This window comes from Entelurus aequoreus, linkage group LG04 (genome assembly GCF_033978785.1).
Source record: "Entelurus aequoreus isolate RoL-2023_Sb linkage group LG04, RoL_Eaeq_v1.1, whole genome shotgun sequence".
NCBI lineage: Eukaryota > Metazoa > Chordata > Actinopteri > Syngnathiformes > Syngnathidae > Entelurus > Entelurus aequoreus.
The window spans coordinates 71607219-71624114 of NC_084734.1; the positions used below are offsets into that span (position 1 = coordinate 71607219).

Genomic DNA, 16896 nt, shown 5'->3' on the forward strand with positions numbered 1-16896 from the left:
TTTTTGTACATAATCAAATAAGCTATTGAGCCCGTTACATAACCAAAGGTTAGTAAATACAACCACTAATTATTTGGATTTACATGACGTCACGTCAGGCTCATTAAATATGCCTAGTGGTCAAGCCAGCGTCTGTTCTCAATCGGTACTAGGCGCCATTTAGCCTTTCGAGAAGAAAATGGCCCTATGCTTACGTTGTTTTCGGCTGTGCAAACTGTTTAAACCGCGAAAAGGATAAAGGCTTCTTCAGAGTTTTTTGAGAGGTAATCAAGAAGGGCATCAGAGTGCAATATTTTACTAAAGACAACGAGAGAAATTGCCCTCGAACATAGCACTCCAGTCCAAGGGTGCATAGTCAAAGAACGCACAAGATTACAGTGACCACTTCGTTAAAGGTTTGTTTGACATACTTTTAATATACTTTACTTGTTTAGTATTTCCCATTGAAGTATTATCCTGATATTGTTTGCATATACATTTTTCAGTCAGGGTCCATGATACTTTGTCAGGAAAGGTACTTTCCATATCTCCCGTCTTGTATATTTTGTACACAAATGTGTCAGAGCACATATGACAACAGGACAAAAATCAAATATGGTGATGATTTAGTAACTGTTAGTTTGTTAAAAGGATATGCTGTCATGGGTGTCAGCTGCCGGGTGTTATAGTAGTCTTAATTTGTTTATATGGACGCGTCTTCGCAGGATGCAAAGTAAATCATGAAATGCAAAACTTACCCGAAAAAAACAATGCATATTATGTTGATACCAATTATCTTGAAACCCACAAAGAAGTAGTAGACCTCCGTGATTTTGCAAGTTTTCATCTGTTTTGTCGTGTAGAATGACGTCTAGAGCAGAAGATATTTCGATATGTCTGGGAACGCCACCAACGGATAATCCTTGATATCACTCGACAAATAAAGTTGATAAAGTATAAGTATTTATTCCACTGCTTAGTCAGATTTTTTTGCTCGTATCTGCTTTTTGCTGGAAGACCTAGGCCGCTTGCATGCTCAGACAGTTCGCTTGCTGCTTGCTGCACAACAGCCATCTTGGCTTGGTTGACAACCACTTTTTTTCACTTCTGGAAGAAGTCACACGACGGAATACAAGTAATTCCTAGTAAATTTCTTTACACAGCTGTACAATCTTAATCTTGACTGTGTATAATTCTAACGGAAATCCAACCTGACCTATCCTGAGAATATATAGTCTGTGTATAAGTGAAATTTACACAACAAAGCCATGGTCTGTAGCAGCGAAATGATCAGAACTCTGCTCCCCACCCTCTGGCTTCAACCCACCCTTCCTTCATCATCCTTGAACTCAGCCAAGACCTTGGAAAGGAGCATTCATCAAAGCTACGAGTGTCCACTCAGTGCTACCACTAACATTCTGCTACAGCGAGACAGGATAGCAAAGGGTCGCACCTCCACTGACAGCGTGAATGATCACTCAATCCTACCACAGGCCAAGGTCATGGGGAAAAGGGGATACACAATACAATTGTTAATCCTTCCCACTGGTTATCATTCCATGTAAGCGGTATACTTGTTTCCTCTGCACAATGTACAGGTTTAGTATCAGTTGTTAACTGTGAGCATTGTCACGGATATATGAATACAATTACCATTTTAATTCCACATTGATATCTATATTTTGTCTCCCAACCCTGCCAAGATCCGGAACTGTCCATACAAATATAATGGCTTGGAGGTTCACAATTGTACGCAACACTTCATGGAATAAACTTCATATACTAATTTAATATATTTGTATTTGTATATCTTAAAAAAAAATAAGGGGCCTATACTAAAAATGCAAATGATGATGCTGGAGTAGTTTTGTTCTCATTTAAGCAAGGCTGTATTATTATGATTCTATTTAGTCAGGCGGTGTCTTACTGTATGGCGTGGCTCATTTTGCAAAGCTAAGTTTTACTGGTAAAGAAACACATTTTCTTTGAATAATATGTTGTGATAAGTAGGGATGGGCAATATGGCGTAAAATCTATATCGCCATATATGTTGCATCATCTGCGATAACAATATATATTACTATATCTCTTTGACATAAATGATAGTCGAACCATTTAAAAATGGGTTACAGAAGATCCTAGATCCGAGATCCTGCTGACAAATGCAGTTACATATTTTGTCATTTTCGTTTGTATTATTTTTATCAAAATTATGATTAATCTACTGGCTAATTTACTGTTACACTAGTTACTTTCTGTTGTAACATGGTTTCCTTATAAACTTCTGTTAAAATGTAATAAGCTCTTATTCATAGGTTGTTTAGCTACCTTACACTAGTTTTGGGCAATAAACTATAACAAAAACAACAAAAGGTTTTGATAACAAAAAATTTTGATCTAACCACTGTGGTTTCGACCTGATACTATACCACTTGGTATCGTCATTGTTGATATTTGTGTCGATCCCACCTTGTTTACGTCAAGAGCTCTAGCCTGCGGTTAGCACATCTTCCTACAGCGTGCAGTGTAGCATCTTCAGCTAATCCTCGTCCCCCAAGGATGATATTAGGTATTAAGGCTTCAGGATTTTGGGAAAAAATCTAATTGAAATAGTTTTCTACAAATTGTGATTGCGATTCGATTTGCTATTTTTTATGTTTTATACATGCATATAACTGTAAAAATAACGATTGAAAGAAGACATGTTACTTTCAGACTGTCAATCAACATATTCTTGTCTCAAAGTGCCACACATTAAAACAATGTGCAGTAATTTCCTTTCAAAAATATTTGGCTATATGCAGACACACTCAGAGCTTTTGTCTACAACATGTTCTTGAACTGAAGAAATAACCGATAAAAACTGTACAGTGTTTATAATTTAATGTAATTGTAATATCTAATAATAATGTAAGTAATCGTTCAAAAGGATCTACACTTTTAGTTCTCATTACTGCATAATTTGTTATCATTCGACTGTAATTGGAAGGTAAATAACTTTTAGTTATCCTAAATAAACAAACAAACAAATAAAATGTACTCTCATCTCTGTAGGCAAAATTTTAACTTAAATAAATATTGAACTAAAAAACTACGGCAGGTAGTCTTTTTTTGTTTGTTGCCATCATGTGATTAGGGAATTTTCTCGTTTGTCAGTGTTGCTAGGCTCATATTGCCCATACAGGTTGAAGCTAAAATAACAGGACATTTGGCTTTGTAATCATACTTTTTCCTCTTACTTTCCGTTACTTTGCGGAACTTCTCATTAATGAGTCGCGAGTAGGGAGGCAATATCCGGGCTTCCTGTGTGTGTAAGTGAGTGGTCTTGCTCTCCGCCCACCAAGACAAACATTGTGAATGAATGAAAGAGGGCCCACTTAGTTCAGTTATTCTACTGTGAAATAAACGTGTTCAGGTGCTGAGAGCGATGCAGAGCATGAGACCTCTTTCTCCCTGCTGAAGCAGGAGACTAAGAAAACAAACACAGATATTTATCAATGCCAACAAACTATGTTGACTTCATTTTTATTCATTGTTTGATTGATTGACTTACTGACTATCTGCTTAGACTTAGTCACAAATAAAACTTTTTCCAAGATGGTGCTTCTTATTAGCGTACTGACTGCTTCCACCGCAGCGCATATTGTTTCCTTAAACACTTTTTGATAGGCCAGGAGGCAAAGGTACGCAAGACTCAACAATTTGTTTTGGCGAATATGTCTGTCACTCAAATAAATACCGGTGATGGTGAAAAAAAAAAAATCTGCCTCTTGCGGTTGTTTCTCGCACTAATTAAAACTTTGATGTCGATTTAATGTCGATTAATCGTGCAGCCCTATGAGGGATACAAGAAACGTAGTTTAATTGCCGCCATGGAAGCCAGGATTACTGTTTTAGAAGTATTATTATATTTTCTTACCTGGTCATTTAGCTGTAAAACTTTAATTAACCTTGTCCTGAGGGACAAACAGCGAGAGACGTTTGCACAGTGCCTGTGTTTTTAAAGATGTAAATCTCTGTTGTTTTACAGTTCTCTTATGTATTTTAAAATGTATGTCTTAATGTATTTATTTTGAAACTGCTCTGTGACATGTGCTGTTGACCTCTTGGCCAGGTCACCCTTGTGAAAGAGATCTTGATCTCAATGGGTTTTCTTATCTGGTTAAATAAAGGTTCTAACCTGACATCGTTTTAATGTAAAAAAAAAAAAACATCAAACTAATCACAGGTCAACTATGGATTAGGGCTGCAAATAATAATGACTAATGACAAATAATGACTATTTTGATAGTTGACTCATCATTTACTATTTAAACGATTAGTCGACTCATCAGATTATGAATGTACACTTATTTGATGGCTCTAATTTAGCCATCAGCTTTTAAATTTAGCTTGAGACATTTTAGGCATGTCCTAACCACAAACGTGACCATTTCATTCAGAAATATTGGTTTATAGTGTAACAGGGTCCCTGCAGGTTTCAACAAGTCAAATGTAAGAATTTTTAAGACCATAGTAAAAGAAAATTTAAATCCAGTACACATCCATTCTGATAAAAAAAAAAAGTCCAAGTAAATCCTTCCAGGGGTTTGTGGCGTTTTGGCATTTTTGACAGTGAAGTGAAGTGAAGTGAATTACATTTATATAGCGCTTTTTCTCAAGTGACTCAAAGCGCTTTACATTGTGAAACCCAATATCTAAGTTACATTTAAACCAGTGTGGGTGGCACTGGGAGCAGGTGGGTAAAGTGTCTTGCCCAAGGACACAACGGCAGTGACTAGGATGGCGGAAGCGGGAATTGAACCTGCAACCCTCAAGTTGCTGGCACGGCCGCTCTACCAACCGAGCTATACCACCCCAGCGACAGCGACTTCTTCCAGATTTTCGACTATTTTATTAATGTTCTATTTATTTGTATAACAATGTCTACAAATGTTGTCCTCTGCAATGGCTCCAATTCTGACTTTTGATCCGAGATAACATCATTATGTTTTAAGACCTTTCAGCGTCATAATTAAGACTTTCTATGACATTTTTTAAACTGAATTTCAGACATTTTAAGGTCTTAAATTCAAGTCATTTGAGTTTAGACTTGTTAAAATCCCACAGGTATCCCTTGTAACTGTGCTGCTAATTAGAATGTTACAAAAATAATAACTCTATCAAACTTTTGTCAATTTTAAAGCAAGTACAGACAAAGTGGCAATAAAAAACAAGTATCAATTTGTATATAAAGGAAGGAGAGTCAAAATAGCAGCAATAAAAACAATCAATCATCGCAGTTGCCAAAGTATGTGCAGAGGAATACCTAATTAATGCATGCTTTGTGTTGATGATGATGTCATGCTGGAAGTGCGGTGGTAAAAGTGATGCTCACTTCAGATTGCCTCAAGTCCCTCACAGTTATCAGTGTTTTGACACAATAAAAGTCCTCCTGACCTTTGTGTGGTACACGTTTGTGGGTAAAAGATATTTAATTTGTGACACCTGTAGCCTATACTGATCTGTCATGCAGGTGTACCAGACGCCAGCTTGTGTGGCTTTGTTACTCCCGGACACCTTAAGAGTACGCACTGAACAATGAATCAACAGCTGGGGCTTTTAGCTCATTTCCTTGCGCTCTCACATCTCAATCAGGACGTTTGTTTGGTGGTGGTGAGTGCAATAGACGCTAGTTAGGATGGCTGAGTAAACCCTGGTTCGAGCCCAAGGCGGGACCAGGTAGGTTAAACAGGTAGAAAAAAAGTTAGACTGGACACATAAAACCCAGCTCAACATGAAAGGGTCCAGTAGACAGTCAGTGCAGTGCTGTGTGTAAGTATTCTGTGTGCGAGTACGGCCTCTGGGCTATCACACCCAATGCAGTGGAAAACATCGCACACGCTTCAGCTTACTAGGTCCATTCATGTCCGAGCCAGAAGAGTGCCTGGGGGAAAAGGGGAACACATGTTCACTGACTGACTTAGATACTGGAGGATCTGCTCTGAAGCTCTGATGTGTTTCTTGCCAACAGACCCATGTTCAGTCAGCATGTTCCACCACCATTTGCCTACTGTAACAATGCTCACACACACACCTCCAGTTCCACCTCCAACCTATTCAACTGTGCACATTGAACCTACAGGCTGTGCTCTCTTAGAACAGACCAGAGCCATGAAGAGAGCGTATGGACAACTTGGTTTCGGTTTGTCCCAAACAAGGCGCCATGTAGTCACGTGATGGGCTTTTGACCAATCAGACAGTATGACCAGACAATCTCTCAAATTATTGGTCATAAGCCCATCACGTGAAGACAGGGCGCCATGTATGAGACCAACTCTGAAACCCAGTTGTTCATAATCTCTCTATAGACGTCTCTGGAACAGACTACAGAGTGATCGATCTATACATGGAGCAGTATGACACGGAGGTGTCTACAACAGGAAGTGAATGTTTTGCCCTGAGCATTAGGGCTCGAAACACACTCTAAAACCTTCACAAATTGAAATGGAAAATAAACATATTCAAACACTCAAATAAAAATAATATGACCCTTAAAAAGCTGGAACATTTACATGTTCCTTTTTCTAAGAAAGTATATTGTGTCTATTTATTCTATTTTTTTAAATTTAAGTTAATTAATTTTTACATAAAACGTGTATAATTTTCTTTGTGTGTGTCTTTGTACTTTATGAGCACATTAAACAATGCTGTATAGGGCTGCAGCTATCGATTATTTCAGTTTTAGTCGATTTGTTTGTTCAATTAATCGAGTAATTGGATGAAACACACTTTATAGCCTCAATAAGTATTTTAAGGAAATAGCTTCAAAAAATTGCCATTATCATCAATCTTTTTTTCTGATAAATGCACATCATCAACATTGAAATTGCATTTTTAACATGTGTGCATTAATACAAAATAATAATTATATCAATTAAAGAAAACTCTTTGCTGTTTGCCGCCACACAGATGATTTCACCACCGCTCTCGACAGTGCCGATGTCTGCAAATGTAAGTAAAGTTAGGGGCATTTTATGTGGTCTGGATTTTATAAATGTTTCTCAGTTACACTCAAAAGATTAACCAAATCAACATAATTTAAACTGAAATTAACTGATTAATCATTGTAGCCCAAATAGTGTGATGATAATGATAATTTAATTTTGGTCACAATAACAGTGATATGAAGTTTTAATGTTATACATCCTTATTCGATAATAAATATTTACTTTATTAACTATGCCCTACTACAACATTTTTGGACTGTGGGATAACTATATATATTTTCTAGTTCCCAATTGCATGCAGCAGTCAGGCAAGGTGGTACCAAGAGAGTGAGGCTTAACAATGCACGTATTTACAATGATAAAGGGGTGTATGACTGATGCAGTATTTGGTTCTTCGGACAGAAAGTGTCTGACACTGGGTGTTCTTATGTCCCAACTAGGGCTGGGCGATATATCGATATACTCGATATATCGCGGGTTTGTCTCTGTGCGATATAGAAAATGACTATATCGTGATATTCGAGTATATGTTCTCACACAGTTGCTTCTAGCTGTGAGGCATTAAACTGCATGCGTTTGTCACTCTTTCCTGTCTCTCCTTCTCACAGAGACTTAAAACAAGCGCACCTTCTTACATATGTCACATACTGTCACGTGAGCAACGTCACACGCTCCCGCGGAGCAGACAGGTAGCGACATGGTAACATTAGCTGTGATGCTAACAGCTAACGGTGTGGTTTGAGTGGTAATACGAGAGAAAGAAGGTGCGAATCTGGTAACAAATGGAGGAAGAATTAATTCCCAAGAAAAACAACACGGGGTCCATCGTCTGACGGTGGTTTGGCTTCAAGCGGGAATATGTCTTTACATGTCAACATCACCGTTCGGTGCCACACCAACTAAATGCCGAAGCAACTATTTCCACATCAACACCGTAGGACATATACCATTTGATATGCAGCTCATTTTTATGTGACACTAATTGAAATATCTTGTGTGTCATCATGCACAAAAGTGCACTTATAGCTTGTTTTAAAATGTCTCTGACAATCTTGCACTTTCTGTTTTGGAAATGACATGAATATTTGTGCCACTGCTTAAAGGCCTATTGAAATGATTTTTTTTTATTCAAACGGGGATAGCAGATCCATTCTATGTGTCATACTTGATCATTTCGCGATATTGCCATATTTTTGCTGAAAGGATTTAGTAGAGAACATCGACGATAAAGTTGCAACTATTGGTCGCTGATAAAAAAAAGCCTTAACTGTACCGGAAGTAGCGTGACGTCGCAGGTTGAAAGGCTCCTCACATTTCCCCATTGTTTACACCAGCAGCGAGAGCGATTCGGACCGAGAAAGCGACGATTACCCCATTAATTTGAGCCAGGATGAAAGATTAGTGGATGTGGAACGTTAGAGTGAAGGACTAGAGGACGTATCTTTTTTCGCTCTGACCGTAACTTAGGTACAAGCTGGCTCATTGGATTCCACACTCTCTCCTTTTTCTATTGTGGATCACAGATTTGTATTTTAAACCACCTCGGATACTATATCCTCTTGAAAATGAGAGTCGAGAACGCGAACTGGACATTCACAGTGACTTTTATCTCCACGACAATACATCGGCGAAGCACTTTAGCTACGGAGCTAACGTGATAGCATCGGGCTTAACTGCATATAGAAACAAAAGAAATAAGCCCCTGACTGGAAGGATAGACAGAAAATCAACAATACTATTAAACCATGGACCTGTAAATACACGGTTAATGCTTTCCAGCCTGGCAAAGCTTAACATTGCTGTTGCTAACGACGCCATTGAAGTTAACTTAGCAACGGGACCTCACAGAGCTATGCTAAAAGCATTAGCTATCCACCTACGCCAGCCCTCATCTGCTCATCAACACCCGTGTTCACCTGTGTTCCAGCGATCGACGGTGCGACGAAGGACTTCACCCGATCATCCGTGCGGTCGGCGGCTAGCGTCGGATAGCGCGTCTGCTATCCAAGTCAAAGTCCTCCTGCTTGTGTTACTGGAGCCAGCCGCTAATACACCGATCCCACCTACAACTTTTTTCTTTGCAGTCTTCATTGTTCATTAAACAAATTGCAAAAGAATCACCAACACAGATGTCCAGAATACTGTGGAATTTTGAGATGAAAACAGAGCTTTTTGTATTTGATTCAATGTGTCCGCATACTTCCGTTTCAACGATTGACGCCACGCGCATACGTCATCATACATAGACGTTTTCAACCGGAAGTTTAGCGGGAAATTTAAAATTGCACTTTATAAGTTAACCCGGCCGTATTGGCATGTGTTGCAATGTTAAGATTTCATCATTGATATATAAACTATCAGACTGCGTGGTCGGTAGTAGTGGGTTTCAGTAGGCCTTTAATAACTGTTTAATAAATACACTTTTGCTAAATTGACTTAGTTGTGATTTCCCTCTCTGCATGAAAGTTTAAAATGAGCATATATTAATGCAGTATGAACAAGAATGTTTTAATGTAGACACATAGAATCATTATGCTGTGATTATTTGTATCAAGTGTTCATTCAAGGCTAAGGCAAAATATCGAGATATATATCCTGTATCGCGATATGGCCTAAAAATATCGAGATATTAAAAAAAGACCATATCGCCCAGCCCTAGTCTCAACGACAGAAGGAGATATATGTTTAGGTTTTCCTTTCCCTTCCTCGTGAATCAACACTGAATGATTTGTACAAATGCACAACAACATCCACATGCACAAAGCCCTACGGGGAAAAGCCCTGATTCAGCTGACAGGGGATCAGAGTCGGAGTCAGCTGATACAAGGTCAGCTCAGCATCACGGCAGCCCTTGGGTTAGTGTAAGATAAGTACGACAACGGCCTCCGGGCGTCTTCGTCATGCTCTGCATCACGTTCACATTAAGTCCACAAGACCAGCAGCGAGACCTTCCAATGTTCTTCCAACGACCATGTTGGAGAAGTGACAGGTGGGCTTTTTTTATGAGAGGCAACAGCTGAAAGTCTGTGGGGGGTTCAAATATTTGTGAAAGTGCTTCTTTACAAACATACAACTCTATTTAATCACACATTTAAGCCGCATGAGTGACAGCGAGGCGTTTGTTATGGGAATCTAAGCATTATGGGCGTGAAGGATGAACACAATGAGGAAGAAATTAGGGTTGGAGAGGCACCAACTGAGATGTGGATGAACGATCCAAAAAAAGCCTCACAGGGGTTGAACTCTGACCAAATGGGACTGACCTATTCCAGTTTTACCACGGCTACATGGGCCAGAATATTAGAAACATTGTTCAGTGTCATGCAAAGGGCTCACCTAAACTTTAACCTGTGAATCCCCAGCAATACAAACGCCAGAACGAAGGGCAACATTGTTGTATTGGATGACATGAGACTGTTCAGGTGTACCTAATGTTTCCTAGGCTACTATTGCTCTCAAACTTACCACTGGAACTCATGATGCCCAAGGTGCTCTTCTCCAAAACAAGGCAGTTTCGTCGAAAACGAATCCCATATAGCAGGCGACAATATCCCTCAGAATATTGTATCCATATTGTGTCATTAAGAGAGAATATCCGGTGAAGGCAAATGATGCTCCTCACTCTTCGCAACGCTGCTTCCAGTCCATGTATGTCAACACCGGCAAAACACCGCCAAATAACAAAAGGAAAGATACAAAATGAGACTAATTTCCTGGATTTTTTGTGTTTTTTTGTCCAGAGGAGAAATGAAGAGTATTAGAAACACACATCAGCTCAGTCGAATCCACCTTCACCTTCTCTCTGCCGGCTCCCACTGACCGCTGTGCTGTGCGCGCGCCCCTCACGCGACACAACATAGACACAGCTCGCCGTTTCCGGTACGTCTTTTCAAAATAAACGGCACACCTTGCTAGGTCTACCTCGAAATGATACGCGAATCAATTAAGGCAGGGGTCACCAACGCGGTGCCCGCGGGCACCAGGTCGCCCGTAAGGACCAGATGAGTCGCCCGCGGGCCTGTTCTAAAAAAAAAAAAAAAAAAAAAAATGTAAAAAAAAAAAATATATATATATATATTTTTTTTTTTTTTAAATTAAATCTACATAGAAAAAACACAAGATACACTTTCAATCAGTGCATCAACCCAAACAACCTCCCCCATGCACACTCATCCACACAAAAGGGGTTATTTCTTTCTGCTACCAATATTCTGGTTCCCACAACATAGACAACACATCTGCAAGGGACACAGTCCCTGAAGCACACATGATTGTATAGGCTGCTGGTCCACTAAAATTTTCATTAATTACTATTTTTTATGTAATTATTTTTATATTGTTTTACTTTCTTTTTTATCCAAGAAAATGTTTTTTATTTATTTATCTTATTTTATTTTATTTTTTTTTAAAAAGGGCCTTATCTTCAACAGACCAGGTTGTCAATGAAATTAGATTTTTTTAAAGGGTTTTTTAAACCAGGCCCAGTCCAGATAATGTCCAAGTCGGACTCAGCAACGCACACCTTCATTCATGTACACAGAAAAAAAATTAGGGAACACAACAGATTGCATATAATTTATGAACAAAACACTTTGCATTCCATTCGAAAGGACGTTCCCTTTAGATTTCCGATCCTTAACATTTTACATTTATCATAATTAAGCTTAAGGCCAGATTGCTGTGAAAATATGTCCAAAAGATTAAGAAGGTTCCGCAAACAATGAGGAAAAATCTTATCTTTGTGAATCAGCCTTTTCTGACATGAACTTCATCAAGAACAAACACAGAACACGCCTCACTGATGCACATCTGCAAGACTCACTCAGAGTTGCAGTGTCAAGTTACACACCAGAGTACAACACACTAGTTAACAGCATGCAATGCCAGGCTTCCCACTAACTGACAAAGAAACAGATAACAGATTTGGTGTCCAGTTCAAAGTGTGACATGATTTAAAAATTTGAGAGTTTACTTTTGTATTTTACATGAGTTATTATTTGTACAAACATGGTGCAAAGTAATTCATGATTTCTTAAAAAATGTTAGTGGCTAGCTAGTTAAAATGGGATATTGTGATTTCACAAGACTGTCTTAGAAGTGATCATTTGAAAATGTTAAATTTGAAAAATGTGCACTTATAGAGAAAATATAAAAATAAAGTGTTGCAAATTGATATTTATCTGTTTCTATATATATTTATTGTGAGAAATCATTAAGATGATCAGTGTTTCCACAAAGATAAATATCATTAATTATTAATAATAACAGAGTTAAAGGTAAATTGAGCAAATTGGCTACTTCTGGCAATTTATTTAAGTGTGTATCTAACTGGTAGCCCTTCGCATTAATCAGTACCCAAGAAGTAGCCCTTGGTTTCAAAAAGGTTGGTGACCCCTGAATTAAGGCATTCAGAACACTTACATGACACAATCCTCAAACGGACAAGGTTAATATTATCAAATAATAATAACATAAAAATAATGAATGTGAGCTTATAATGCCTGACTTGACAAGTGATACGTCCCCCCGAATGTAATTGGCACTTTATAACTATTAAGAAATGTAACATTTTTTACATCCATCCATCTACTCTCTCAAGAACAGTTTTTTCCCCTAAAACCATAACCACGGTAAACTCTCATTGGCACTGATTTTATAGTTTAGCACCTCTCTGTGTGCAATTTTTCTTTCCACCCACAGTCTGAATGCTTCTGTATATATGTATAATAGGGCTGTGAATCTTTGGGTGTCCCACGATTCGATTCAATATCGATTCTTGGGGTCACGATTCGATTGAAAATCTTTTTTTTTTTTTCAATTCAACATGATTCTCAAATCAAAAACGATTTTTTTCCCGATTCAAAACAATTCTCTATTAATTCAATACATAGGATTTCAGCAGGATCTACCCCAGTCTGCTGACATGCAAGCAGAGTAGTAGATTTTTGTAAAAAGCTTTTATAATTGTAAAGGACAATGTTTTATCAACTGATTGCAATAATGTAAATTTGTTTTAACTATTAAATGAACCAAAAATATGACTTATTTTATCTTTGTGAAAATATTGGACACAGTGTGTTGTCAAGCTTATGAGATGCGATGCAAGTGTAAGCCACTGTGACACTATTGTTCATTTTTTTAATTTTTTATAAATGTCTAATGATAATGTCAATGAGGGATTTTTAATGATAAATAAATGATAAATGGGTTATACTTGTATAGCGCTTTTCTACCTTCAAGGTACTCAAAGCGCTTTGACAGTATTTCCACATTCACCCATTCACACACACATTCACACATTGATGGAAGGCGCTACCAGCACCCATCAGGAGCAAGGGTGAAGTGTCTTGCCCAAGGACACAACGGACGTGACTAGGATGGTAGAAGGTGGGGATTGAACCCCAGTAACCAGCAACCCTCCGATTGCTGACACGGCCACTCTACCAACTTCGCCACGGTGTCCCCATCACTGCTATGTTGAAATTGTAACTAATATTGATACTGTTGTTGATAATATTCATTTTTGTTTCACGACTTTTGGTTTGTTCTGTGTTGTGTTTGTGTCTCCTCTCAATTGCTCTGTTTATTGCAGTTCTGAGTGTTGCTGGGTCGGGTTTGGTTTTGGAATTGGATTGCACTGTTATGGTATTGCTGTGTATTGTTTTGTTGGATTGATTAATTTATTTTTTTAAAATAATAAAAAAAAAAAGTTTTACAAATAAAAAAATAAAAAAATAGATTTTTTAAAAATGAGAATCGATTCTGAATCGCACAAAGTGAGAATCGCGATTCGAATTCGAATCGATTTTTTCTCACACCCCTAATGTACATAGCATAATATTTACTATTTAAACAACACATTCAGAAAATTTGTTCTCAGGACTGGACTGTGCACCTTACCTCCTATTTTTCTATGTTTTGCATATTTATAGACTGTCGCACCGATAATGGAGTTGCTTTTAATGTCATTGTACCTGTGTATTGTGACAAAAAAAGGCATTCTATTCTATTCTATTCTTCCGCTTATCCGAGGTCGGGTTGCGGGGGCAGCAGCCTAAGCAGAGAAGCCCAGCCTTCCCTCTCCCCAGCCACTTCGTCCAGCTCCTCCCGGGGGATCCCAAGGCGTTCCCAGGCCAGTCGGGAGACATAGTCTTCCCAATGTGTCCTGGGTCTTCCCCGTGGCCTCCTACCGGTCGGACGTGCCCTAAACACCTCCCTAGGGAGGCGTTCGGGTGGCACCCTGACCAGATGCCCGAACCACCTCATCTGGCTCCTCTCCATGTGGAGGAGCAGCTGCTTTACTTTGAGCTCCTCCCGGATGGCAGAGCTTCTCATCCTATCTCTAAGGGAGAGCCCCGCCACCCAGTGGAGGAAACTAATTTCGGCCGCTTGTACCCGTGATCTTGTCCTTTCGGTCATAACCCAAAGCTCATGACCATAGGTGAGGATGGGAACGTTGATTGACCGGTAAATTGAGAGCTTTGCCTTCCGGCTCAGCTCCTTCTTCACCACGTCCGCATTACTGAAGACGCCGCACCGATCTGCCTGTCGATCTCACGATCCACTCTTCCCTCACTCGCGAACAAGACTCCGAAGTACTTGAACTCCTCCACTCCTCCACTCAGAAATATTTTTAAAGTGAGAAATTTGTTGTCAAAATTGGATCTCGAAATGATAATTCACACGTTCATTTCGTTTTGCGCTGACTATTGCAATTCTCTTTTCACTTTTTTCAACAAGTCAACGCTAAAGAGACTTCAGACTGTACAAAATGCGGCAGCCAGACTTTTGACCGGTGCACCCAGAACAGCCCATATCACCCCCGTTTTATCCAGTCTTCATTGGCTTCCAGTCAAATTCCGCATTGAGTTTAGGATTTTAGTCCTGACATTCCGTGCGTTGCATGATGGGGCCCCTCAGTACATCACTGACTTGCTATGCCCCTACTCCTCAGGGCGCAGCCTCCGGTCTTAAGGCCAGGGTCTTCTAAAGATCCCCAAAACTCATTTTAAAACCTGTGGACACCTGGCATTCCAGGCTATATCTCCCAGACTCTGGAACAACTTGCACCAGTCACTTCGGGATCTTGACTGTGTTGAAACTTTTAAGAAACATTTGAAAACTTCTCTTTTTAGTAAAGCTTTTAGTTAATGGCACCTTTTAACTATAATTTTTAATCCACTTTGTACCATTTTTATGGTGTTGCCCTTGTTGTTTTAATTGAATTGATGTTTTACTTCACCTATGTTTTGTACAGCGCTTTGTGATTTTATCTGTGAAAAGCACATTATAAATAAAATGTACTTAAAACAACCAATTTCATATGAACTCTAGTTTACGATAACCTCAACATGATGAATAATAATTAAATAATAGTACTGTATGACATGTTAAATGCTGCACTACAGTCACTATTAAAAAGTCCTGATGATAGTCACACACACACTAGGTGTGGTGAAATTACCCTCTGCAATTGACCCATCCCCATGTTCACCCCCTGGGAGGTGAGGGGAGCAGTGAGCAGCAGTGGTGATTTAACCCCCTATTCCAACTCTTGATGCTGAGTGCCAAGCAGGGAGGCAATGGGTCCCATTTTTATAGTCTTTGGTATGACTCGACCAGGGTTTGAACTCACAACCTCCCAGTCTCAGGGCGGACACTCTAACCTCTAGACTATTGTTGTGCAAGGAGTGGTTGTGCTTTCATTGTGTCTGACAGAACGCCTAATCCACTGAGACTTGAACGTTTTTTTTTATTGTGAAAGTGTCCCTATGCGTAAGTAGATGTCATTGCTTGACGCACCTGTCTTGTCCTCATGGGGAGGCGACTACGTCATTCCTGGCAGCTTCACGCACAGCTCCCTAGTGACACTCTTTCAGTTCATCTGCAAAAAAACAAAACATTATTTTTTCTTTGCAATGCTTGTGCTGTGCAGAATAAGTGTTGATAAATATTAGACAATACTAAGCTGCGAAAAACCCTTAAACGCATTTTATTTACAGAGGAAGTCAGGGGTTGTTGTGAAAACTGCTGTAACACTGCCCTCTGCTGGACAAACCTCATGCATACTGCAAGGGGCGGGGTTATTTGTGACACATGCTCCACAGTGTGTAATTGCTGGAGTAATTACCTGGACTGGTTTGTGTAGTTCTGGTGTGGTTTCACAAAAACGTCTAATACATGGGGCGGTATGGCTCGGTTGGTAGAGTGGCCGTGCCAGCAACTTGAGGGTTCCAGGTTTGTTCCCCGCTTCCGCCATCCTAGTCACTGCCGTTGTGTCCTTGGGCAAGACACTTTACCCACCTGCTCCCAGTGCCACCCACACTGGTTTAAATGTAACTTAGATAATGGGTTTCACTATTTAAGGCGCTTTGAGTCACTAGAGAAAAGCGCTATATAAATATAATTCACTTCACTTCACTACATTGCTGTCAAACTCAGGGCCCATGGCCAAGGTCTGGCCCGCTACTTCATTTTTATGTGGCTGTGAAAGGCTGGAATTAATGTGCGTTAATAAAGCAATTTATTTTTTATTGTTAAATGTATTTTATTTTTTCATTTTTGACCGACAAATATTTTAAGTGCGATTGCATATCTTTTAAACGTTATATTTATCTGATCCTAGATAGATCGAAGATATTTTAAAAATATGTTTTGTATAAAAACAAACTACAAACTACAAAAAAACAAAAACAAACAAACAAACAAACAAAAAAACAAAAACATAAACTAAATTAAGGGTTTTTGTTGTGTGGAAAAAAACACTAACCTGTTTATTATTAATTGTCTGTAATGGATTTATACTATGTCTTTGGGTTAAAGTCGAGTGGTCATTGTTTTTGGTGACATCTAGTGGCTGCAATAATTCATAAAATTGATACTTTGTAATAAGCTACTGCCTTGGAAACTTTGTATATGTAAGTATTTT

The 16896-nt window shown here is 39.0% G+C and overlaps 1 protein-coding gene across 1 annotated transcript in view; it reads right to left on the minus strand.

The window, feature by feature from the left end:
• Window positions 1-10808, minus strand: part of LOC133648986 (actin-binding LIM protein 3-like) — a 97767-nt gene extending 86959 nt beyond the window's left edge. Inside the window, 1 exon segment of the mRNA XM_062045623.1 lies at window positions 10434-10808. Within this exon segment, the coding sequence (XP_061901607.1) occupies window positions 10434-10446 (13 nt within the window). The 5' untranslated portion in view covers window positions 10447-10808.
• Window positions 10809-16896: the final 6088 nt, after the last annotated feature.